This window comes from Notolepis coatsorum, assembly GCF_963971535.1.
Source record: "Notolepis coatsorum genome assembly, chromosome: 2".
Lineage (NCBI taxonomy): Eukaryota > Metazoa > Chordata > Actinopteri > Aulopiformes > Paralepididae > Notolepis > Notolepis coatsorum.
Genome location: NC_140166.1, coordinates 175314089 through 175341142, shown reverse-complemented (window position 1 = coordinate 175341142; position 27054 = coordinate 175314089). Strand labels below are relative to the sequence as shown.

Here is a 27054-nt window from a genome sequence, read left to right as displayed (position 1 = left end):
TCTGCGTTTTTCGTGTGCCCCTTTAAGACCACAGAAACCTTCAATTCAAGTAAAACACGATTTATCTACAAAAATAGATGAACCAGGTTTTCCCGCGACAGCAGCAGAATGTCTTGACGGGACATCTCAAGACACTTCTCTTGCATCTCTTTTTGTACAGAGGACCCTGTGGCGTCATCCCCTGACGTGGGAGACTTGTCTCCGGAGGGTCCCGTGCCTCCCCTGATTCTCCTGCAGCAGCTGCTCTCTGCCGCCACCCAGCCTTCTCCCATCAAGGCCATCTTTGACAGACAGGAGCTGGAGGTGAGTCGATGAACCAGTCCCTCAGCAAGTCAGTGTGATACCTGTTTTACACATGGGGCCAGCCCAGGGGTGTAAAAAGTACCCAGAAATTATACTTAAGTGAAAGTATGGGTACCGTCTCAAAAAGTTAAAGTAAAAACTTTTTTTCTGTCTATTCTTCTGATAGCAGGTGTTTAATCAAAGATCCCCGCTTTCTAGTCTTGCACAAGGACCAATCAGCATGGGTATGGGCGGGTTAATTTTCCATTTATGGGGCCAGATTAACTAAACCACGCCGCAAATTACAGTTCAGCCGCTCAGAGTACTGCGGCACCGGCACGCTTTTCCAATCTTAGTGGCATATTTGCTTTTACTAACAATGGAATTTGTAAATTAATTAATTTGAATTCCAGTGCCACTATATCTCTTTGCCGTGACACAGAGCAATGCCATGGCACAGGTTACCATGAGCGGTGGTAAATTATACTCTTAAATGCTCCCCCTGGAGCTGGACATATTGATCGAGGCAACAAATAAACATTAACTTAGTGTTATTTTTCTGAAGGGGTGACAGTGGCTCAGGAGGTAGAGCTGGTCGTCTGGCAATCTGAAGGTTCCAGGTTAGATTCTGGCTCCTCCCGGCATCGTGTCGAAGTGTCCTTGAGCAAGACACTTAACCCTTAATTGCTCCCAATGAGCAGGTTGGCACCTCGCGTGGTTGCCTCTGCTGTCGTTGTGTGAATGTGTGAGTGAAAAGAGGCCTTTTATGTCGGCACTTTCTTTTTTAATTATGTGCTCATTTTATGCCAGTTTTGTCTTTTTTGCTGCTGTGAAGCACTTTGCTCTGCAATTCTTGTATGAAAGGTGCTATACAAAAAAAGTTTATTATAAAGTGTATTCTCGTGTCTTGCTGTGCGTGTAGGCTGCAGCCCTGGCAGTGTGTCAGTACTTGGCGGTGGAGTCCACCCACCCGTCCTCGCCGCGGTTCGAGGAGAGCAGCTCCAGCGAGGCCACCACGCCTATCACCGTGCAGCACGTCCGGCCGCCCAAACAGAAGAAGCAGAAGGCCTTGCCTGTCCCTCCTCTACCCCTCGTCGTGCAGCTCATGGAGATGGGCTTCCAGAGGAAAAACGTCGAGTTTGCCCTGAAGTCACTGTCGGGAACCACTGGCAGCGCCTCCGGTGTACCAGGTAAACAGTAGGATATGCAGGGTTCGCACAAGGTCCTTGAAGTGCTTAAAGTGCTTGATTTAAAATAAAATAAAAAGTCGAGGCCTGGAATTCCTTGAAAACCAATTATTTTTACAATGTGCTTAAAAAGTCTGAAATTCAAATCAACCATTCGCATTGAAAGTTTTGTTCATCCATGATAAAATTGTTCTGAATCAAGAAATTGAATCTTTTTTATAGTGTAACTAATTGTCGGAAATGGGTTTTAAAGCCATAAATCCGATTTTCTTTTCAATAAAAAAAAGCATTTAAGTGAATTGTATCCTTTTAAATGCCCTTTTAAAATGGAAAATAGTGCTTGGAAAAGTACTTGAAAGTCCTTGAATTTCTTTTTGCAATGTCTGTGGGAACCCTGGATATGACGTGATTGTGTTAGGTGTGAATAATTACGATCATGTGTATAAGTCATGTTTTTTAACGTAGCTAGATCACATGTTAGGTTGTGGATAGAACACACTATGCCACTCTTTCTTATACTGCGGTGTATTGTGTTATTTTCCAATCTGATATTTAGTTACATGTCTACCAGGAAACAAGGAGGGCTGTCTCTCGCTCTAAACGGATGGACAAACACCAATGCGTCTTCAAGTATTTAAGTAACATGAAGGTAGACATGGGACCAAGTGCCTTTACCTCAAGACTACTGAGACATTTTCTGATGGCGTCTCCCAAACCCTAATCACAAAACTAACCATAACCATCAAACCCTAACCGTATATCTTAACTCATTCTGCGCCATCGCTTAATGCACCAGAGGGCGCTAGAACGCCATCGCTTTAATCAATGGGGAGACTGTGAGATTTGCGAGCGCTTAAAATATATCTTATACAGGGCTGTTCGTTAACTTTTTTTGCACATAGCACTGGTGCTGCAGAGGTTGATAGTTTTGTAGTACAGGCCAAAATCTTGTAGCACAAGTATAAAACGTGTTATATTCACAAATGTACCTATTGTATTTGTGTTATTTAGTTGCAGTGCCATGTTTGGCTGTCATTTGCATGCTGACAAGTTGAAGTCACACAGCCAGACACGTTACGTGTAAGGAATTATGGGATTTGGTGTTGGGTGTATGGACTCTACTAGGGGTGGGAATCACCAGTTTCATCACAATACGATACGATATTGATTCTTTGGACAACGATATGATATTTGCCGATATCTGCCACGATACGATGCAGGTGCCTGCAATCGATATGAGACGATATCATAAGCCCATTTAACACAATCAGTAACATTTAGATCAACTTAAAAAAGGCAATGGAAATTTAAATTTGACCTTCCAGGAAAAACAATCTATTGTTTTTAATACAAATAGACCTCCTGTTCACTGTAAAGTGCCACGTTTTGATATATTGAGCTTTAAACTTTAAGTAAATTTTTTTGGAACTCACAACACGCAACCTAAAACCCCTCCCTCTCTCAAACCGTTCCTGCAATTGTTTTATGTTGCATGATGATCATGATACATTTATTATGTATTGTATTTTTTATGTTTAAATATCAACATTATCTGTCCACCCGCAGTACATTTACTAATATAATATACTTGTCTGACTTCATCTGATCTTTCCAAACGCGCACACACACACACACAGAAGGGAGAATGCGGGCGGGGCTAGGGAGGAGGAGCAGCGGCAGTTTGCAGGTCCTGTGTGTCTGAGACAGACAGCGAGTGAGATCTCCGCTTGATCGGTTTCCGCGATCGGCGAATTTCACTCATTATTGGAATTCACCCATCGCATATTTATACTGATTATCGGCCGATAACGATCGGTGGCCGATCGATCGGGGCATCCCTAATAGCTATGGGTCTAATACACCCGTCGATTGTCAGTGAGTTGCTTCCAGTCAACATGCACAAAACGGATTGTTTTTTCATCCGTACATTTCTGTTTTATACCGTTTTGAATATGAGTATAGTTTTGGTGATTCTTAGTAATCCCAGGAAAATACGCGATAATAGCCCTTTAGTGGAATTCACTAAACACATTGTAATTTTTCGCCTGATTATCGAATCTTCCTGAAATCAACGCTAGATTATCATTATTATCCTTCCTCATGCATACATGAAATGGCCCTCGTAGCGCGGCACTCCCCCCGCCACCTCCTGCACTCAACGGTAAACAGCCACACACACACACACACACACACACAGCTTTGATCGCGGTAGAAAGAAATATCAGATCAACGCAAGATTTTATATAGAGTCCTTACCTGGTTTCTGATGTAATGCAAAAGAAATAATCCAATTATCTGATCGCCATTCCAAATACTGCTCGTGGAGGTCCGTCCCACATTGCCCGGCATTGCATATGAAGGGGGGGGGGGAGCATAGCAGATGTAACGTTGTAAAGGCTAGTCCTGCCGGAGTATTTAAACCCTGCCCGCCCGCACAGCTCAGATCGGGCCTGAAAAGAAACTACACCATTTCTAATAGAGTGCAATACCGTAGGCGGCGGTATTTGCCCTTTTGCAAGCTCGGACCCATTCCCAATGATATCAGGCTGGATGAATGAAAAATTAATGGATATAGCTAATAAAAGAACGTTTTCTCGTGATTGGCGCTGAACGGTTGGCGAGGTAACCCAACTTTTCTCGTGACTGGCGTTGAATGAGTTAATAGTATTGCTGTGTATCGGGGTGGGTGGCTTAGGTTAGTGGTGATATCACTTGCCTGCGACCACAACCGGTGTTTGTTGATGTTTTGGACTTTTGCCGATACAAAGCTTTTTTCCTGTGGTCAATTCATTTTAGTACTTTATTTATGTTTTCTGACGAGACCGCGCTGCTTGATCGCAGTCTGGATTGGTTCCAAATGGGACAGGTCTACCAGACATTGATTGCAGTTGTTTGCTAGGTGTGGAGTCTCTGGTGGGCTGGCTGCTGGACCACCCTGACGTTCACGTCACAGAGCTGTCGGACGCAGACACCGTGTCTGATGAGTACTCTGACGAGGAGGTGCTGGAGGAGCTGGAGGAGGCGGAGCCCGTCTTCCCTGTGGTACGTTGCCTTTCTGCTTCATCTCTTCATGATAGTAAAGGGTTAACCTTCTGTCGTGTGGCAGTGAAAGGGTTAACCGTTCGGTAGTGTGGCAGTGAAAGGGTTAAAAAGTATTGACCTGTAAGATGCCCTGTTCTAGTAGTTCATTCTACTAGGTTATTTGTAGTTTTAGGATCCTATCTGCTGTATATGAAAATCTGATGTGGATTTCCACAGTTTTTTTCCAATGGGATTCCATGTGGGCCTAGTCATCACTTGTGCAGAATCATTCAACTCGTCACCTCGCCCCTTATTTAAAAAGAAAAAAAGTACAATAATAGCTTGATATTTTACTGTTACCCGTCTGTTTTATCAGCCTCCGGGAGCAGTCGTTACCGAGAGCCAAACCTTTAAGAAGAGGTCCGATTTCCAAAGCAACGACGATTATGCCGTATACGTGAGGGAGAACATCCAGGTAAGGAGATATCTCTTGAAAATGCAATCAGGAGGTTTACGTAGACGTTGGGTTTACTTACCGCTGACCTCCCTGCAGGTGGGGATGATGGTGAAGTGTTGTAGAACGTATGAGGAAGTGTACGAGGGAGACGTAGGGAAAGTGATCAAGCTGGACAGAGACGGCCTTCACGACCTGAACGTACAGTGTGACTGGCAGCAGAAAGGAGGGACCTACTGGGTCCGCTACATCCACACGGAGCTGCTCGGTAAGTCTTCACTCATCTGACTGAACTAATGCTTCCATAGGAGTTATTTATACACTGGGCTGTGATACTGAAATATTGAGGAAGTCATTCTAATAATAATAATGGTAATAATTCAATAAAACATTAAATTTATATAGCGCTTTTCTAAGTACCCAAAGTCGCTTTACACACACACACACACAATAAAATAATTTAATAAATACAGAATAGAGTAAACATAACAAAGAAATATCAACAATAAAACCTAAATGATTTAAAATGTAAAGCTTGAGTCTTGAGATGGAAGGAGGATGATGATCAGGTAAAAGTGAGGCGGGTCTTGAGGGCCTGTTTGAAGGTGTGGAGGGTGGTTGATTGACGGATGTGGATGGGTATGGGTTCTGGGGGAACACTCGGGAACATGTTGGTTGTTCATTTGCATGTGCATTGCAGTTTATACAATTTGAGGCTACTTTACATATGATCAAATTAATAGTCATATTAGTGAATGGTTTCAGACCTTATGAAACAAACTAAATGGGTTTTATATTGTCCAGCTGTAAAACATGCTTATTTGAAGTCACTGACTTTAACACATCCTATGCCACGCTGTTTCCTGGGGATGGCTATGCGACGCCACCCATTAAACTAATGGAGTCCGTCACCTTGTTTGTAGAGCTATAACTATATTCTATAGTATAGCTATGGATACAATACTATAGTCATTTGACACTGAGTTTCTTCCAGTCAAGATTAAAAAAATTTATAATTTTTCCATCCATACGTTCCCGTTTTATACCGTGGTGAATATGAGTGTTATTTCGGAATGATCCGGGCCAATTCCTGAAAGGCTGGTTATAAGCCGCAACGTGTATTAGAATAAAACCATTGGCGTTTTGTCCCTACACACGCTACAATAAAAAAATCAAATCCATATGATGGGTATTATGTTCCATAATGAATGCATGAAAGGGTGGGGGGGTAGTTTTTCCGATGCTTTGATTGTCACCAACGGAATACGTTATGGACTAGCGTTACACACATACGCTCGGATCGCAATGAAAACATTCTTGGATCAACGCAAGATTGATACCATATAGCCCTTACCTTGACTAGGATGTACCCTGAAAAGAATATTCCAATTATCTGATCGCCATTCCAAGTATTGATGTCCATCGTTTCGCCAACATAATCCACCACAGAACACGGATCGGGAGTAATTGTTTCTTCTCAATCTGAGCATTAGAACCGCTACACTTGTCCGCCAAAGAAAAGTCCGCCCCGGACCTATATAATCCATGCACAGCCCAAGACACAACGTTTCAAATGGTGCTCTATACCGCCGCCTGGTAGGATGCGGCCGGTACTGCACCTTCGGAGTCCCATTATGCCTTTTACATGCAAAATACAGCTCCCTGACATTGAATAGGGTATTAAAATCGAGAGAAAAAAAGGCAAAACTACCCAGAAACGAGAATCTTCGTTTATGGCACTGAACGACTTAGGCCCAGAAACGAGAATTCTCGTGAATGGCACTAAATGGGTTAACAGAAGTTGAGATCTTCTTGTCAAGTAATTGAAAGGTCCTTGAGTCCTTGATTCTGGTGCAACGGTCAGTGTGGGAACCCTCTGAGATGATGTATCATTTGGTTCCTTCTGTAGCAAAGCTCTATGTTGTCTTTTGGTTTACAGGGTTGAGGGTTCCCACCACAGTGTTCTCCTTGATTTGCACGTGCAGCAGTTTATACAATTCTAGGCTACTTTACATAATATGATCAAATTAATAGTCATATTAGTGAATGGTTCTTTATGAAACTAAACAAAATAGATTTTCTATTGTCCAGCTGTAAAACGTGCTTATTTGAAGTCACTGACTTTAACAAAAGTCCAAGATCTTCTTGTCAAGTAATCTGATTGTGGTGCTTGTGAGTCAGTGTGGGAACCCTCTTGAGATGATGCATCATTTGGTTCTGTAGCAAAGCTCTCTGTTGTCTTCCGGTGCACAGGGTTCCCACCACAGAGCTCTCCGTCCCATATAAAGATTGGTGACAAGGTGAGGGTAAAACCCACGGTCACGACGCCAAAGTACAAGTGGGGCTCCGTGACTCACAGGAGTGTTGGGGTGGTTAAAGGTAAGGTCTTCTCTGTTGCGTCACGTCTTCGCCTCATCTCATCATGTTGGCCTGTGTAGCTCATCATCATCCATTTCAGTCGTTCTGTTTGTCAGAATTTTAGTAGAAGGTTGTGTTCACCTTGCGACTCCCATTGACATTGGTAGTACATTAAAAAAAAAAAAAAAAAAGCATCTCTGATTTAAGATTCATCCCAAATGTCGTCAAGAGACCTGCGTTTGTGAATCCATCGTGACTTGAGCTTTGGTCATACACCGTCCATAATGTGGTGATGAGGAGAGACGAAGCATGGGAATTGTTGAGAGTTTTCGCACTCTAGATGATTGTCACAATGATTAATAACTTATAGAGATGATACTTGAAGTCTCTGGGTTTTTTTTTGGGAGCATTGCTGGGTGCAGATGAGGGTCTGTATGCGCGGTCTATATCAGTTATATTGGTACATATAATATAAATGGTGCATTTATATTACAATTTTGTTCCTCACATTCACCCATTCACTCACACATTCACACACCGACGGCAGAGGCAGCCATGCAAGGTGCCAACCTGCTCATCGGGAGCAATTAGGGGTTAAGAGTCTTGCTCAAGGATACTTCGACACGCTGCCCGGGAGGAGCGGGAATCGAACTGGGAATCTTCCGATTACCAGATGACTTTCCTGAGCCACTGTCGCCCCTATCGCTGATGGGGCATACAGACCCTCATCTGCACCTTTGATTACTCTGTTTACTTTCTCATATTCTTATATTCAGAGTCAATTATATTGTTTACACTGTTTATTTATATTTGTATTATAATTGTATTGCCTATATCTGTCTTTCTACTATTACCCTGCCTGTACCTCCCCTCCCCCCTCCCCATGCTGCTATGACGCCCAAATGTCCCCAAGGAGATCAATAAAGGAATATCTTATCTTATTCAAATTATAATAAAGAAATTTACATTTCTGTTGAAGTCATTATTAGTTCCTGATGTAAATAAAGCCTCAGTAACAACAGTATTTTCCTTCTTAAGAATGGGCATACAATGCCTTTCTTTGCTTCCATTTTACAAAGAACAAAATACCTTAGTAAATGACCGTATAACTTGTACCAACTCTCCGTACTAATGGAGCTAAACTAAACGGTTTGTTTTAGCTTTCAGTGCCAATGGGAAGGATGTGATAGTGGATTTCCCTCAGCAGTCCCATTGGACTGGCCTCCTGTCTGAGATGGAGCTGGTTCCCAGTGTCCACCCTGGCGTTAGGTAAGGCCAGTCTCCACAGTTTACTTGTCACAATCACTGTTTTACCAACCAGATAAAAAAATGTCAGTATAAAAAAACACAACTTCAAACAATGATTGATTCTTTGTTAGCCCAAGTGGCTGGTAAAGTACACAAACACACAGCCAGAATTGACCAGCATTTCACTCATGTCTGCTGTTAATTTCCCACCCTGGGTAGGAATGTATTCACATTCCTTCATCCATATTTCTTGGCGATATTGTAATCAGGGGTGCGTTGCTCATGGGACGGGGTTGCACGCCGAGCAACCGGCTCTGTGAGCAGAAGCACACACATGCACGGATGTGCACGCGCGTGCACACAGGAATGCGCTGCACTCGACTGATGTGCCAACTCGCCATGTACCCACCTGGCTACTTTGCATAACAATAGCGCAGGTCGTCAGGTGTGTTCAAATACGTTCTCGGATACATTTACACAACTTGTGAATGAAATGTGTTACATTCCATTCCTAGAGTCAATCAATCAAAGTTTTTAGTCTGTGCGCACGCAAGGGAACATTTATGCGCATGCGCGGAGTACGCGCCCGGGGTCACGCGTGCACATGGCATCATTAAAACACAGTGCAACCAGCTTTGAAATCACCAACGCACCCCTGATTGTAATAGTATATTTATACTGCTGTGTTGTTCTCAGGTGTGATGGGTGTCAGATGTTCCCCATCAACGGTCCCAGGTTCAAATGCCGGAATTGTGATGACTTTGACTTCTGTGAAAACTGCTTCAAGACCCGCAAACACAACACGAGGCATTCCTTTGGCAGGATCAACGAGCCAGGTCAGTCACACAGTCTGTCTCTGTCCCTCTCTGTCTTGTCTGTCTCTCTCCGTCTGCCTGTCTCTGTCCCTGGGCAACACTCCCCCACGCCCAATTGTCAATTGAAGGCATATTTCACCAAGGCTCTCTGAATATCTGACCGCCTTTTACAATCACTGCATCCCTTGTCTGTTGGCAACTCGCATGCATATGAATAAATCATTCCAACGTGTCCATAAGCCTATGTTGTCACCCCCCCCCATCACACATACAGGCCAGTCCCCGGCGTTCTGCGGGCGCTCGGGAAAGCAGCTGAAGAAGCATTCCAGCAGCCAGCGCGGGATGCTGATTGATGAGTGGTCCCGCGCCGTGAAGAGCCTCAATGTGTCGTCCTCCGTTAACCAGGCCTCGCGCCTCATTGATTGCAGCGAGCAGTGTTGGCAGTCTTCCGGCTCTCAGGGAAAGGTACTGCGGGAGATTGGAGGGTGTCGGTGCATTGAAATAGCTTAGGATGATTACATTGACTGTAGCAGGCAGGGTAGTGGTGGACCACCACAACAAGAACACTGCAGCCAACACAGCTTGAGAGAATGGGAAATTAAAGGTGCTGTAAGTGTTTAAATATATATATATTTTTATAAATGTTAACTCAATGGACGCCACACAGTTGAGCATCGTTTGTACTTACCACGCCAAGCTCTAAGAGATAGGAATAAGTGGCAGTGTTTGCAGGGCTATAACTATATTCTATATTATAGCTATGGATACAATTAGAGTTGTTCCGATACCGATACCAGTATCGGAAATGCCGCCGATACTGCCTAAAATGCTGGTATCGGTATCGGCGAGTACCCTCTAATGTTGCGCTCCGATACCATGACGTAATTTATCAACAACACTGCGGACGTTGGGCTCTGTAGATACTTTATATACTCATACTTCGCTGGGTGAGCATTATAAAACAAACGTGTGCTTAATCGACCGTGAATTAAAGTGTCAATTGCCATTAACAGCAGAGCAGATACTTTCTTAAAATGCCATTGTCCCGACAGCGCTGTTGACGGGGAGCTCTGATGAGTTCGCTTGGTGGCTGGTGTTATTAGCATTGAACAGCTAACCGAAAGCTAGCTTTGACGTTACCTTGGCTAAAGTTGGGGCTATTCACATAATCCAGCAATAATGGCTGCAGATCTGCAAGCAAAGTACAGCAAATTGGCAAAGGAGTATTCCAAGTTAAATCACAATGTCACCGGCAGTAACGTTACAGTCTTTCCATATAGCGGTAGCTCATGCTAGCTAACATAGCTCACGGTAACGTTGTCATTGCACAATTGCACGTCGCGTACACAATTAATTACATGTTGCGGACAGCCATATCGGCGACAATGTTTAGCTTTTAGTGCCAAATGATAAGAGTCTGAGGCGGAGTCTCAAAAGAGAATGTTGAATATTTATTGTGCAAAAATCACAACAACAGAGCCTCTGGTACTAAACGGAGCCTTCTTGTGGAAGCAAGTGCAGCAACGAATAATGTCTGTGTGGAACTAATGTGCCAACAACCTTTCCGTGGGTGAACTCATTGAGATAGTTTTCAATTACTGATACTAATACTAATCTATACAATCACCTGTTGTTGAATAAATACCATTACTTTATAGTTATTACTAAAAAACAGTATATATAAAACAGTAGCTGTATTAAAAAAAAAAATGTTTTATAATTTATATAATATTTTTTAATTTTTTTAATGTATGCACTGGTATCGGATAAGTATCGGTATCGGCCGATACCCAAAGCTTAGGTATCGGAATCGGATCGGAAAGGAAAAAATGGTATCGGAACATCTCTAGATACAATACTATGGCCCATTTGACAGTGACTATCTATCGTTCAATATGTGAAAAGGAAAAAAAAATTCATCCATACATTCCCGTTTTATACCGTGGTGAATATGAGTATAGTTTTAGAGTAATCTTGTCTAATCCCAGAAAACTACGCTATGCAGCAATTTGTGTATTTCACTAAAAGCATTGCCGTTTCTCGCCTGTACACGCTACTATTTCTAAATCAAATCTATATTATCTGTATTATGTTTCATCATTAATGCATGGAAGGGGGGGGGGGGGGGGGTCGTTTTTTGATGCCTTGATCATCACCAACGGCATACGTTGTGGAGTAACGTTACACACATATGTTGTGATCGAGGTGAAGTCATGGTTGGATCACAGCAGGATTGATATCATATAGCCCTTACCTTCACTAGGATGTATCCCAAAAAGAATATTCCAATTATCTGATCGCGAGTCCCAGTATTGGTGTCGATCGTGTCGCCAACATAATCCGCCACACATCATGCATCGGGAGCATTTCACGCTTCTCAATCCGATTGGGACAACTGCTCCACTTGTCCGACAAAGAAAAGTCCGACCGGAGACATTTGATCGATGCACAGGCCAAGATATAATGTTTCAAAGGGTGCTCGATACTGCCACCTGGGTGGATGCGGCCAGTATTGCACTTTGGCATTCTCAGGATGATTCCCCATGTTAACCCCGAGTCTGTGTGCCTGTAATGAATGGAAATATCGAATAAAAGAAATAACGATGAAAACCCGACTATACTCGGGTTTTCGGGGGTCCTGGCGCTCAACGCATGGCGAGATAACCCGACTATCATCGGGTCTGGCGTCCAAAGAGTTAAGTAGCTCTACATTCTAACAGCCATCACTTATGTAGAGTGTTTGGTCAGTAACATGGGTCTCCTGGTTCCTCCACTCTGCAGTAAACAGAAAATACATTATCTGGTATCCCTTCCCACTGTATCCAACCAGGAGAGGGAACCCTAGATATTTTTTACTCATTTCAAGAAATCTTGCCAAGCCAAATTTGCTGGCAGATTATTTAAAGTTTAAAGCACATATTTTGTTTTTATTTCTTATTTTTGTCAGACCTTTTTTGCAGTGTGGAGTTCTCTCTCCTGATTGGATAAAGTGTATTTTCTGTTTACTGCAGAGGGACCGGGAGACTCATGTTATTGACACATTAATTGCCAAAAACTAGTTAACTCGTTATTGCCCGCCAATCGAATATTGCCAAAAACAAATTAACTTGTTTTTGATTGTTATTTCTTTTATTCGCTATATCTATTCATAATTCATGGTTACAGACCCTGGTGAATGTGCCTGAGCTGGCAGACGGTCAACACCGCCCTCTACTGCCTTGCGGAGCTATTGCACTCCATTGGAAACGGTCTGGTGTGTTTTCTGAGCCGTGGGGGCGGGGTTTAAATACTCAGGCGAGGCAGGCCTTTACAACGATGGCATGGAACACTAACCCCGCCCGCCCGTTCATGTGTAACCGGGCAAGGGGACCGGTTGTCCCGATCGGATTGAAAAGCGTGAATTGCTCCCGGTCCATGATGTATGGCGGATTATGTTGGCGACACGATCGACACCAATACTGGGACTCGCGATCAGATAATTGGAATATTCTTTTTCAGGTACATCCTAGTGAAGGTAAGGTCTATATCAGGGGTGGGCAATTATTTTTCCCAGGGGGCCGAATGAGCAACTGAAAATATGTTGGGTGGCCGGGCCAAAATTCCAAACTCAATTATGCATAATATACATTTTATTTCTATATAAAAAGCAGTAAATGGCATTGTTTTGACCCCTGGTAAGAGTGTATGTTTTTATTTGGCAATTAAAAGGTGAGGTTAGCTTTCAAAAATATCATTTATTCAAATAGAATTTATTTCCAAAATGATAAACAAAATGTGAAACATTAATAACAAAGGGCATTTTGAGTTTCATATACTATTGAAACAAGGATTTTCTTAGCTTTCTAAAGACATCACATCATCTTATAGCAAAAATAAACAAGACATGTCACTGAACTGTGTAAAGAAAAGTGTCCCAGTTTTGTAGCCTTTTTTACTTTACATGCCTATATTAAACATTTACGGTAATGTTTTCAGAACTGTGCAAAAAAAAGAAAAAAAAATATCAAGTGTCCCATTTCACTTGTTATATTTCCACATTTTAGTGTTCTTCAGTTCTTTTTTTTTTCATTCAGTGTGAGAAATCCAGTCTCTGTTGAGCTTTAACAAGTCCATCAAAGTCAGGTTGCATGTCTTAGGTGGAGATGCGAAGCACAGCTGCCAGATGTTCATCAGTGAGAGAGGATCTGTACCTGGACTTGGTAAACGTCATGACTGAGAATGTCTGTTCACATATGTAGGTGGATCCAAAGAGAACCAACATCTTCTGAGCATGTCTCCTAAGCGTATATTGTGCGTGTGAACGTTGACATGAAAAGAAAAAAGTAAAAAAAAAATATATATAATTTTTTTTTTCTTTTATATAATTATCATGTAATCTTTCGCGGGCCGGTCAGAATCATCCCGCGGGCCGTACAATGCCCAGGTCTGGTCTATATGTTATCAATCCTGCTGTGATCCAACCACGATTTCACTTCGATCACAATATATGTGTGTAACGTTTAGTGTAGCAGTACTGTCTATCTGTATGTCATGTATGTCATATATGTTACGATGAATTGAAAATGGGGGACCCTGATGTAAACAAGACGAAAGTCTTTCTCTGGTCTGCATCCCCTTAACAATTGTATGTATTGAGCTGTACTGTACTGTACCCATTCTGCAATCTGTTAATAAAGTTTTCATTCATTCATTCATTCACGTTACTCCACAACGTGTGCCGTTGGTGATGATCAAAGCATAAAAAAACAAAATAGTAGCGTGTACAGGCAAGAAATGACAACGTTTTTAGTGAATTGCACGTATTGCTGCATAGCGTTGTTTTCTGGGATTAGACAGGATTATTCTAAAACTATAGTCATATTCACCACGGTATAAAACGGGAATGTATGGATGAAAAGATTATTTCTTTTTCTCTTATTTAACGATAGATAGGTGATGTGAAATGGGCCATAGTATTGTATCCATAGCTATAATATAGAATATAGTTATAGCCCTGCAAACACCGCCACGTATTCCTATACTTTAGAGCGTCTGCCTTTTAACAACACATTGCGCATATCACTCCGGTGTCCAAAGTGTTAACAAAGAAAATAACACGTACAGCATCTATAACACAATACACAAACAAACAACCATTGGCCCAGTGCTTAGATGTAGTGCTTTAATCACAAGCAAGAATCCAAACATGAACAGCGTTAGTGCTACAACCTGCACTTGAGACAACTAGGACCAACAAATACCAAAAATCACCTCCTGCCACCATAAAACAATTGAAGGAAACGCTGTGTAGTAATGCTCTGTGAATGTGTGCATTTAGTCATTTAGCTGACGCTTTTATCCAAAGCAACTTACAATTGTGTACATCAAATCCAGCAAGGGGATCCATACCCGGGCAGGCATGGATAAATCTTATTGTTGGTCTAACCGTGCCAAGCTCAAGTGCTTTACTTAACAAGCATAGACGATAACAAAATTGGACAACAGTGTGTAGTACTGTAGTGCCTAATGGCATGCGTCGTTCTGTTTCTCTGCAGCACTGGATTCGCCTGGAGCTCTTCCCAGACGTCCTGGTCCACCGGTTGAAGATGGTTGTGGACCCAGCAGACAGCAGCTACATGCCCTCCCTGGTGGTGGTGTCAGGTATTTACAATGATACCTCTAGGTTTGTGTCGAGGAACCACTCCACTCTTAAAAACAATTAAAGAACGTTGTATTGGCTGGAGTTTGTTCCCCACCGTGTTCAGTTTCTGTGCTGTGATCCAACTCTTTGTCTTACACCTCTTCCCTAGTTTCTCTACTCCAAATATCATAAACATACCAAGAGACTGTCTCTGTCCTGCTTTTAAAGTATATACATTATTTGCATTAACACAATTCTGAAATAATGGCTTGTTTGATTCTAGGTGGCAGCTCTCTGAACAACCTCATTGAGCTGAAGACGATCAACATTAACCCCGCGGACACCGCGGTCCCGCTGCTCAGTGACTGCACTGAGGTTGGTTGGCTGAAGACTCACCTCGTACACCTGGGGCTGGGTCTCTGCACTGTTCACCTCGTACACCTGGGGCTGTGTCTCTGCACTGTTCACCTCGTACACCTGGGGCTGTGTCTCTGCACTGTTCACCTCGTACACCTGGGGCTGTGTCTGCACTGTTCACCTCGTACACCTGGGGCTGTGTCTCTGCACTGATCACCTCGTACACCTGGGGCTGGGTCTCTGCACTGATCACCCCATTCAATTTGCTTTAGATTCACAAGGTCCAGATTTTGATACTGATATTGATTCAGTTAGGCCTGATGGCGCTGGGTTCAGAGGGCCAGCACCTGCCTTTGTTGTCAACAGATGTAATTTGGTCAACTGAGTTTCCGTAGTAGTTGGTAGTAGGGTTAGGGTTACGTCTGCAGGGCAGGAGATGCGCTAGAAATATTGTTATTCTTCACACATCTACTGAAAAATGCATGGATTAAAAGATTGATCTTGAATTCAGAACAAATTGAGTTTTCTTCTGATATTCTTACCCAATTATACTTCTATCATCTTCTATCTTAATAAGTAATGTAATGTCTCTGTCTCCCCTAGTATCACAGGTACATTGAGATCGCCATCAAGCAGTGCCGCAGCTCTGGAATTGACTGCAAGATCCACGGGCTTGGCATTGTGGGTCGTATCAGAGCGGAGGACGAAGACCTGGCCACAGTCCCTTTCCTGGCATCTGACAATGAGGAAGAGGATGATGATAAAACTGCCACTGGGAGGTATGACCAGCCAGCAAGAAGCTGTACTGTATTTGACTGCCATGGGGAGGGTCAGCCAGCAAGAAGCTGTATATACTGTATTTTACTGCCATGGGGAGGGTCAGCCAGCAAGAAGCTGTATATACTGTATTTTACTGCCATGGGGAGGGTCAGCCAGCAAGAAGCTGTATATACTGTATTTTACTGCCATGTGGAGGGTCAGCCAGCAAGAAGCTGTATATACTGTATTTTACTGCCATGGGGAGGGTCAGCCAGCAAGAAGCTGTATATACTGTATTTTACTGCCATGGGGAGGGTCAGCCAGCAAGTACCTGGTTATACTGTATTATACTGCCATGGGGAGGGGTGTGTGTGTGTGTGCGCGCGAACACAGTGATTTAACAAACTGCTTGTTTCTTTTGAGGTAATGTGTGTGTGTGTGGATTGGATCCATCTTTTCATGGTATAATGTAACATAATGTATTTCCTTCATCAGCACGCTGCTCTCTCTCTCAGGGCTCTGTGCTGCTGCTGGCCAACTTGGCTGACCTTTACTTCAGCCTGTGCTTTGGCAGGTTGGCAAGAGGAAGAATAGACTGGGGGGGAAGAGAGCTATTGATCCCCCGCTGCTGAAAGCCCTCTTAATTAAGACATGCCAGAGAATGCTATGGATGACTGGCCCTGATGGACAACATGTACATCATAATTATTAGAGGGGCCTCTTTATTACCTACCGGGTTTCATACCAAACAGGGGGAATTGAAATGAAGATGGATTTGAATTTGTATTCAGGTCTGTGTTTTTTATTGATTTTATTTGTATTAAAATGTCATATTTCTCTCCACCAGTCTTGCCCGGAAGAAGTTGTCAGGGTTGGAGTCGGCGGCCACCATCAGGACCAAAGTGTTTGTCTGGGGGTTGAATGACAAGGACCAGCTGGGAGGCCTCAAGGGGTCTAAGGTACTTGACGCTGCTTCATGATCAAATCTGTGTCAAAACAATTGATCAAGCCCCGCCCTCTTTTCTTGATCCTCCAATCACAACTGTCACTTCCCTCGCACAAACTTTGCTTCCCTTTCAATCCCCATCAATTAGGGATGCACTGATAACGTTTTTTCCCCCACTGCCAATACTTATTCAGAGTACTAAATTAATTAAATATCGTCCCATACCATTAGAGACATCGAACAACTTTTTACGTGTCCAACATGCAGAAAATCAAGTGGTTTTGCTGACGTGTTACACGTGGCTCTTGATATGGACTTTTAGTATTGAGGAGATGTTCCCGATACCTATTCGTTTATTTGCAAAAGGGACAGTGCATATTAATCAACAATAAATGTAAATACGCCAGATTTAACCAGAAGGCTAGATTTAATCTGTAGTCCCTGGCCAAGATGTTAAAAAAGGCATCAACCTAAAGTGATAAAAAAAGGTTATCATGCATAACATACATCAAATAGGCCTACATAAAATACAATTCATCATCAAAATATACACATTCTTACAAAAATACTAGTGCTGTCAATCGATTAAAATATTTAACTATTAATCGCATGATTGTCCATAGTTAACTTGTGTATTTTTTTTCTACCTTAAACGGATCTTTTTCAAGTTCCAAGTTTTAATACTCTTATCAACATGCGAGTCAACAAATGCTTGCTTTATGCAGCCATTTAACACAAAAGGATGACCCTCATGCATTGCAAATTTGCATCAAATTCAAAACAAAGTGATGCACAAAATAACTTAAAAGAAAATAATCATTTAAAACAATGAACTAAATTAACTTTGACAGCCTTAAAAAATACACATATAAAACAGAATAAAGATTAATTGCATACACACACAGTTAATGAATTTAGCTGTGGGGGCAACTCTGGTGTTCTTTGAGCCAGTTTTTAACAGTTTTTTGTTTTTGTTTTTTTCAAGCATGTTACAGGTCCGGATATTTGTAGGCATAGTGTTCCAATACAGTATGGCTCTAACAGAGAATGTGGATTGTCCAAAAGCACTCTTCCTGAACGGAACCATGCAGTCCCCTTTGGATCAGGACCCTGTGTGTCTACTATTGTCCTTTCTGGCCACATACAGACTTAGTGGTATTTGGTATCTTATTTGATACATGGTATTGGCCTGATATCCGATACCAGTCTCCCTAATAACGACTCCTTGGCAACTCCTTTGTCCGCTCACTTGTGCCGTTTGTGTTCACAGATCAAGGTGCCTTCCTTCTCTGAAACCCTCTCTGCTCTGAACGTGGTGCAGGTGGCTGGGGGCTCAAAGAGCCTCTTTGCAGGTGAGCGACTCCACGTAGTGCAAGTTCTTAGTCGAGGTCAAATGTATTTATATAGCACATTTAAAAACAACAGAGGTTGACCACAAGTGCTGCACAATAAGTACAAGAGTACTGTAAATACAATACTAATAAAAACAAGGTGCACAAACAGAAATAGTACTGCGCATATAACAATAGAAATACAATATAAAATGCACAGTCAAATAGAAACGCTGATGTACAGCTCAACCTGAATGAAAAGCCAGTGAGAAGAGGAGTCATTAACTGTTCACAGCTTGGGGGCAGACACCCCATAGGCTCGGTCACCTTTAGATTTGAGCCTAGATTATTTTCGAACATCTAGGGGTTCTTAAATTTTTTTATACAACGACCCCCATTTTATTTAGGATTTTTTTTGGCGACCCCACACTTAATGTAACGTGGAATTTCAACGTGGAATTAAGAAATATCAAAATAAAAGCACACGTTGTTGAACTTGATCATGCATATTTATTAGAACATTTTATTACAGCACTATGTTATCAATACACATTTATAAAACCAGGCATATTTAGCCAAAATATGTTGCCAGAACATTAAAAAAAATACTAAAATGTGCGACCCCACTTTGGGTCGCGCCCTGTAGTTTGAGAACCGCTGATCTAGAAGCAACTGATTTGATGCCCTCAGTGCTCTAGCTGGTAGAGGTGCACCACAATACCAAGTTTTCAGAACTGATTTGAGCGCTGAATACTTTATTTAAGCGTGTAATCTGATTGGATCAGCTGGCTGTTCTTAGTATCATCTTCATTGACCTCAAATAATTGCCACACTGCAGACACTTCCCCTCCCCACTGGAAAAGTCTTCTATTGCACTAGACGCCATGTCATTAGAGTATCTGTATCAGGACGTCTGCGTTTGCTGATCTACAAGCACTTAGGAGCCGGATTGGCACTACAGATACAGGTTCACATTTAATTTGTGCGTTTATATCTGTGTAACATCAGACTATAGAGACCTTTCATGGAATGTTTAGAATGGCCATTTGTCCTCCAAGTTGGAACAATGGTTGCTATGTGTTGATTATATGAGAAATATAAGACCAAATTTGATACAAATCTAAATGTAATGGAATTGTGTTGTATTACTGGATCTTGTAAACAAGTCGCAGTAGAAGAGTAATATTGTGCTTTTCCTACAGTAGTCTCCAATTCCTAACACATATTTTTGTGTAGAAACAAGAATTCTGCCACAAGGTGATTTGCGATTGACAACTGTCCTGTCGATATTAGCCGGTTAAGGACCGGGTTGAGTTCTGTGCTCGAAGCGGTTGCAATTGAAAAGTCACTACAGTGGTGACATCAAGGTGTGCGTTAGAAACTGGACTCAAGACTACTGTACTCTACCACTGCACAGAAATGAGGTGGTTACAGACGGCCATGTTGGAAGAAGGACAACCACACAAACATTCCGTTTCAAGGCCTCTATTATCAGGGTATAACAGGCTCTTGTTCCTGCTGTTCCAGTGACTGTGGAGGGGAAGGTGTACGTGTGTGGAGAGGCCACCAACGGCAGGCTGGGCCTGGGCCTGTCCAGCGGAACCATCCCCATCCCCCGGCAGATCACGGCCCTCAGTAACTACGTGGTGAAGAAGGTGGCCGTGCACTCCGGGGGCCGCCACGCCATGGCTCTGACGGTGGATGGGAAGGTCTTCTCCTGGGGCGAGGGAGACGACGGCAAACTGGGACACTTCAGTAGGATGTATGTCCGGCCTTTTCAAAAGGGCCATGTTTTGAAATGTGTCATTCCTTTTTTGGACTGTATTGATATATAAACCACTGTCTCCTACAGCCTGAAAGGAAGAGAGGAGTTTTTGTCCTTCACCCAAATCTGTTTGGTGAAATAAATATATATGTATAGGTCCATGGAAAATAGTTTTACAATATGACCGTAGGACCCAGGGTGATTTTCAGTGGACAAGGTTACGTCTTTCAGTTTGGAATTGATGAGTGCTACCATAATATAGAACTTATTTGGATATAAACAGGTCAGACAAACATTGTTACGAGTCCAAAAAGTCAAAAATAAAATAGTCTCATTCCTAATCTTCACGCTGTGTCGTCAGTGTGATGATACAGAGTAGAGTCTTGGTTTTCTAGTTTGTAGCTCTGGGACAGAGTTGTTCATGTTATTGGGATGTCCATAGCAATGACATAGTGCAGTGTTCTCCTTAGCTCTACTACCCCTTAGCTCCAAGTCTCCTTTCAAATCCTCCAGTCGATGAGTAATGGCGCCATCTTCTGTGGTTTTCCGGGAAAGCTTGACGAACGCTCAGTGCTGCCACCATTGGTGACCAGTGGTGGCAGCACTGAGCACATTACTATCACTGTTAACCTGTCGGGTCAAGGTGCTGATCTTATTGGCGACCAGTGGTGGCAGCACTGAGCACATTACTATCACTGTTAACCGGTCAGGTCAAGGTGCTTATCTTATTGGCGACCAGTGGGTGGCACCACTGAGCACATTACTATCACTGTTAACTAGGGGTGTAACGATGCACCGATTAATCGAAATGCATCGATTCTAATGTGACGATTCAACTGCATCGATTTTTGTGTATTGTTTTTATTGACCTATAGTCCATTCATGCTGAGTGAATCAGTTCCCCCAGCCACATTTGTGTATACATTTTTTTGGGGGAAATGTATGATGCATTGAATCGTTGCCTGAAGAATCGTAATCGAATTTAATCGTTGTGAGGTCGCATCGTTACACCCCTACTGTTAACCGTTTCGCGGCCAACCACGTATAGGTATATACGTTATTGGGCGCCATCCTTAACACTTTCCGTGCCAGCCGTGCCAGGCCTATATACCCCGTTGAGTGCCGACGCTCGATTCAATGACAGAGCGCTCACATTTGTGAACGCATAAACTACCGGTATATCTTAAATTATGGCTATGTGTCTAATACGACCGTCGCTTATCAATGACTTGTTTGCAGTCAACCTTGTCGAAACGGATTGTTTTTTAATCGGTTCATTTCCGTTTCATACCATTTTGAAAAACGCTATTTTTTTTTAACTTTAAGAGCCTATTTATGAATAGTTTTCAAATAAACACTAGATTATCGATAGTATGTGTACTTATGCACGCTATAGAAGCGGGCTGAAAAATCGATTATCTTATTTCCTGATCAGCACACACACACTCACAGCCACACACACACATGGGACACGTTGATATATAGGTGAAAACAGCTCTGATTATTCCAATACTGGTAAAATAGATTCATTACCTCAGATCAGATGGTCGAAAGACATATTCCACGCTGTTCTGATGGTGGGCGATGACTGCAATAGGCTCGGATTACATGCCTGACAAGTAAAATGTGGAATCCGGACTCTTTTTTTCCCCATGCGTTTCATTCAGTGCAATCCAATGGGGTGCAGTACCATCCGGAGAGACGATAGGGGGCTGTATTTTCCCTGTTCGAGCTCAGACAGATCCCCACTGGTAACGTGAGGCTAGATTGATGAAAAATGAATGGAAATCGATAATAACAAAAATAACGATTAAAAACGAGATTTCTCGTCGGCTGGCACTCAACGGTTGGCATGAACTAACGAGAAATCTCGTCGCTGGCACACATTGGGTGCCATGCAGTATGCCCATCTTTACCACTCTCTGCCAGGGCTGTAAGCCTATGGAGTGGCTCACCTTCTTTGCTGGGCTATAACTTTTTAAATATTATAGATATATCGACATTACTATGGCCCATTCAACATCGGGTATCTATCGTTCCAGATGTGGGAACGTTATATTTTTCCATTCATACATTGTCGTGTTAGTACCGTCGAATATAAGTATGTTTTTAGACTGTAGAGCAGTAATTCCTAGAACGCGCGCTATAAGCCCAGACACATATTATACATTGGCGTTTCGTCCCTATACACGCTATATTAAAAATTTCAAATGGATATGATCGCTATACATTATGCTCCATCATATGTGAAGGAAAGGGGGGGGGGGGGGTCGTTTATGATTCCTTGATTGTCACTAACGGCTTTCTTTAGTAAGACACCATACGTTGATCGGACAGATTGCAATGAAATAAATGGACAATCGAGCTGGAAATAACGTTAGATAACTCTTACCTCTGGCCGATGCGCCTGGAGAAAAGAAAATCCAATTATTTGACGTTGATCTGCTAGATCCATTTTCCGTTTGTATGATGCAATAAACGCCGAAAGCATATTGATTATTGAGTCTCGAAAGCGATCCAATGCACTTGAGGTGTGTATTGATCCACGTTACAAGATATCTCTGGCGGAACTTTTTCCCCGATGCACCGAGCGCCACTTCCGGTTTAGAGTGGAGTGTAACTCGCCCGAAATCCACCAGGCGGCGGTATTGAGGCGTTGCAATATCAGACAGGGTCCAGCTGGCTCCCGGAGGCTTCCTGGATGAATTATGAATGCCAATAGCGAATAAAAGAAATAACGATCATAAAAACTAGTTGGCACTCAACGCATGGCGGCCAATAACGAGTATACTTGTTATTGGCAATTAATGTGTTAAAAGGCCAACCACGTATATATACGTGTTACCACTTGGTTTTGCTTTTATTACATTTTAATATCCTACTCAATGTCACGGAGCTGTATGTTGGCTGGAAACGGCATATCGGGACTCCGAAAGTGCAGTACCGGCCAGATCCTGGTATTGGCGCTGTCTCGATAATGCAGTTTCCCCTGTTGCAGACCGGGTGTCACTTTTTGTTCACTCCGGGTTAGCTTTTCTGTTAGCCTGAAGCGAGGGCTTTACCAGATCGCCTGGAATACTTTTTGCGACGCCGAATTCAGTAAAGGAATATAGCATCAGCCAATGGATATATCGATCTACCAGATGGCGATCAAATAACTGGGAAATAATTTTTGGAATCCAACCGGCCACAGGTACGAGCGATTTGACGTCAATTTCAGTCTGATCAGGCCTTGTTCTCATAGCCATCCACCCGGTCAGTGTATGATGTTGCAATAACGAATGCCGTTATTGGTAATCAATAATCAGAAATGACTTCCCCCGCTCCCCAACCCTCCCCTTTCATGCATTCATGGTGGAACATGATACCGATCATATGCATTTTGATTTTGAACTCTAGCTTGTGTAGGGCCGAAACGCCAATCGATTTAACGTTATTAGCTTAGCACCCTATAACTAGCGTTGCAGGAATTACCCCAGACCATTCCGATATAACGTTCATATTCACGACGCTATAAAACGGGAATGTATTGATGAAAAAATTATTTCTTTATGGCATATTGAAGGGAAGGTTTATACTGTCAATTGACAATGACAATGGACACATAGCAATAATATAAAATAGATTTAGCTCTACAAACAACCTCACGCACAGTGAAAACTTGTAATGAAAAGCTGGCCTCATAGAGTGGGATTAGACGGGCCCCAATGGCCCCGAATGTGTTAACCTGTCAGGTCAAGGTGCTTATCTTATTGGCGACCAGTGGGTGGCAGCGTTCGTCAACTGGAAGATTTGAGCTTTCTGTTGATCCTTTTGAAAACACAATGCAAACTCGCAATAATTAGTTGTGACGAGTTTTGACTTAACCCTCAGAATCCACGGCAGTTCATTATAGAGCTTTGTACATTCTGCATACAAAGTTCATCAATAGAGCTATGTTCCCCTTTACCTCACCAGTAGGTACTACTTAACAATAGACCCCCCTTCCACCTTCCATATCTGTATTATAATTTTCTATTATTTATATACATATCGAATTGCTCCATATGGATTTGAATATATCATGCTTTTAAGTACTGTAGTTGGTGTTTTTTATAGACGGGCGTTTTTTACTGTAGTTTTAATGTAGTTGGTGTTTTTTTATAGTGGTGAGTGTCTATGTATTGTGACAGTATGTTTGTATTTTAACCACTGCACAAATGAAGTTCCGAAAGGAAAATAAAGTAGTTTGAAGTTGAAGTAGGCCTACTATGAACAGCTCCTCCCTGTTGAGTTTAGGGCCCTAAAAGGTTCATGTGTTTCCTCCTCCCAGGAACTGTGACAAGCCGCGGCTCATCGAGGCGCTGAAGACCAAGCGTATCCGGGACATCGCCTGCGGCAGCTCCCACAGCGCAGCCATCACCTCCAGCGGCGAGCTGTACAGCTGGGGCCTGGGGGAGTATGGCCGCCTGGGCCACGGGGACAACACCACCCAGCTCAGGCCTAAACTGGTTCGTATGCACCTCCCCCTCCTTACATATTCTCAATGGAGGCTATCTCGCACCCCTCTCTTTTTTGATCCTCCAATCACAACCGTTGTCCGAGGAAAGCAACCATTGTGATAGAGGGATTAAGAAAAGAGGGCGGGGCTTGAGGTAGGTCAACCCCCCCCCCCCCTGTCGTTTTCTTTGGGGGTGGAACGTTTTAATTGATAGGATGAATCTTCCCACCTGTCTTGGAAAGCTGATGATATGGGAATATATCACCAAAAACTTAATAAATTGGTGTCTTATTACTGGATCTTGAAAACAAGTCACAGTGGAACAGTAATATCATGCTTTTCCAGTGTTCTACATACCACTGCACAGGAATTGGGCATTTTGTTTTTGAAAGTGGTTACCAATGGTTACAGGCAGCCATGTTGGAGGAAAGACAACTACACAAACATTCCACGCAAAGTTGTTTTGGTACAACATGGTAGCTCAGTTCCCGTGCCAATAAACAAACCACAGACGAGCACACAAACATAACAGGCACCCATAAGCCATCACAATAAGAACACAACCAACTTTCAGTCTTGTGCACTGTGTGGAACAATTCTAATTTCCATGACGACATTAATATTCACTAATACAGGCCCACTCTACTCTACACCAACTTCTGTGGCAGTCATATCCTCAAGGTTAGTGTAGCCGACCAGTAATGGGGGAAAGTGCAAAGTGCATTTGGATGTAGTTTCGAGGGAATCCTTTCAGCTGCTGACCTCTGCTTCCTGCCTCTGTGCTCCAGGTGAAAGTGCTGCTGGGACACCGTGTCATCCAGGTGGCTTGTGGGAGCAGGGACGCTCAAACTCTCGCTCTCACTGACGAAGGTATTGCCCTTCAGCCTCTGCCTGTAATTCCTTCTTTCTGTGGGGCTTTCTTTTTGTTGTTTTACATTCTGTTTGTATGTTTTACATTTCTTTAGTTTTTCCATTAACAATGTTTTGTTGTTGTTGTTATTGCTATCAGGGTTGGTTTTCTCCTGGGGAGATGGCGATTTTGGTAAGCTGGGCCGCGGAGGCAGCGAGGGCTGCAACATTCCCCAGAACATAGAGAGACTCAACGGGCAGGGCGTGTGCCAGATAGAGTGCGGTGCCCAGTTCTCCCTGGCTCTCACCAAGTCTGGAGTGGTGTGGACCTGGTGAGATATCTGATCATACAATCTTTTTTTAAAGCATGAACCATGGTATCATCATCATATTGGAATATGATTCCTTCATTGTATTACATGCAACGGAATGTAGGCGCACTGCCTGAGTGGAGCAATATAAAAATACAAATATACTAGGACAGTACTAAAAATATAGAAGAACAAAGAGTCTTACTGAGTGCACTTTCTAAGTACAAACAAAGGCATTGTTAGTGTTGCTCAGCTATTACACCCTAGTGATTAGATGGATAACTGTTCCCCATCAGGGGCAAAGGTGACTACTTCCGATTGGGCCACGGCACTGATGTCCATGTGCGCAAGCCCCAGATGGTGGAGGGACTCAGGGGGAAGAAGATCGTCCATGTGGCTGTGGGAGCGCTGCACTGTCTGGCTGTCACAGACACAGGACAGGTTGGTACTGACCAGTTCACCACAGCACTTCAAAGCCCTTATCTGTGATTTGTATTTATTTATTTTTACCATATCAATGTGAGGTATATTCCCATACTACTACTATGCTAATATGTTTATACTACTATGCACTCAAGACTGTATCACACTTAAGTTCTGAGACTGTTCAACACTGTATGGGGTGACAGTGGCTCAGGAGGCAGAGCGGTCCTCTGGTAATCGTAAGGTTCCCGGTTCGATTCCCACTCTCCCCGGCAGCATGTCGAAGTGTCCTTGAGCAACACCCCTAACTGCTCCCGATGAGCAGGTTGGCACCTTGCATGGTTGCCTCCGCTGTCGGTGTGTGAATGTGAGGCATAAGTTGTAAAGCGCTTTGGATAAACTATATAAATGCAGTCCATTTACTGTTTGACGAAACAATCTTACTTACCCTTAATTGTACCATTCCTGCTGACTTGTTGTAAATAACTTGTAAGTCCCTTTGGATAAAAGCGTCCGCTAAATCAGGGGTTCCCAAACTTTTCAGGCCAGGACCCAGAAAATAAGGCGTCAGAGAGCCGCGGCCCAATGCACATCGTCTGTTTTTTAATTTTTTTTGGCCAGGCGACCGGTTTTTTAAGCCAAATATCACTTCAATCCTATTAAGTTAGTTCAAGTTAGTTATTCATTTATATGTGCTATTTATGAGAGGGCTAACTTGTTGCAAAATAATAATTATAATAATAATAGCCTCATTAAAATACTATTGTTGCTTCGGTTGTTTTCAGCGTTTTATGTGCATAATCTGTTATTTAGTTTGAAATGTTCGTTGAAATAAGTAGATTTTTCGT

General features: G+C 42.8%; 1 protein-coding gene across 4 annotated transcripts in view; it reads left to right on the top strand.

The window, feature by feature from the left end:
* The window catches only part of herc2 (HECT and RLD domain containing E3 ubiquitin protein ligase 2), a 190210-nt gene that overhangs the window by 104496 nt on the left and 58660 nt on the right, over positions 1–27054 (top strand). For all 4 annotated transcript variants that reach the window (XM_084309199.1, XM_084309200.1, XM_084309201.1 and 1 more), the window contains exons 45-63: positions 161–303; positions 1205–1472; positions 4369–4511; positions 4867–4965; positions 5044–5212; positions 7198–7323; positions 8463–8571; positions 9247–9386; positions 9640–9830; positions 14900–15005; positions 15269–15360; positions 15946–16121; positions 16949–17060; positions 18318–18399; positions 19906–20140; positions 24456–24633; positions 25412–25493; positions 25633–25804; positions 26080–26224. In XM_084309199.1, the coding sequence (XP_084165325.1) occupies positions 161–303; positions 1205–1472; positions 4369–4511; positions 4867–4965; positions 5044–5212; positions 7198–7323; positions 8463–8571; positions 9247–9386; positions 9640–9830; positions 14900–15005; positions 15269–15360; positions 15946–16121; positions 16949–17060; positions 18318–18399; positions 19906–20140; positions 24456–24633; positions 25412–25493; positions 25633–25804; positions 26080–26224 (2768 nt within the window). The remainder of the gene's footprint in view (positions 1–160; positions 304–1204; positions 1473–4368; positions 4512–4866; positions 4966–5043; positions 5213–7197; positions 7324–8462; positions 8572–9246; positions 9387–9639; positions 9831–14899; positions 15006–15268; positions 15361–15945; positions 16122–16948; positions 17061–18317; positions 18400–19905; positions 20141–24455; positions 24634–25411; positions 25494–25632; positions 25805–26079; positions 26225–27054) is intronic.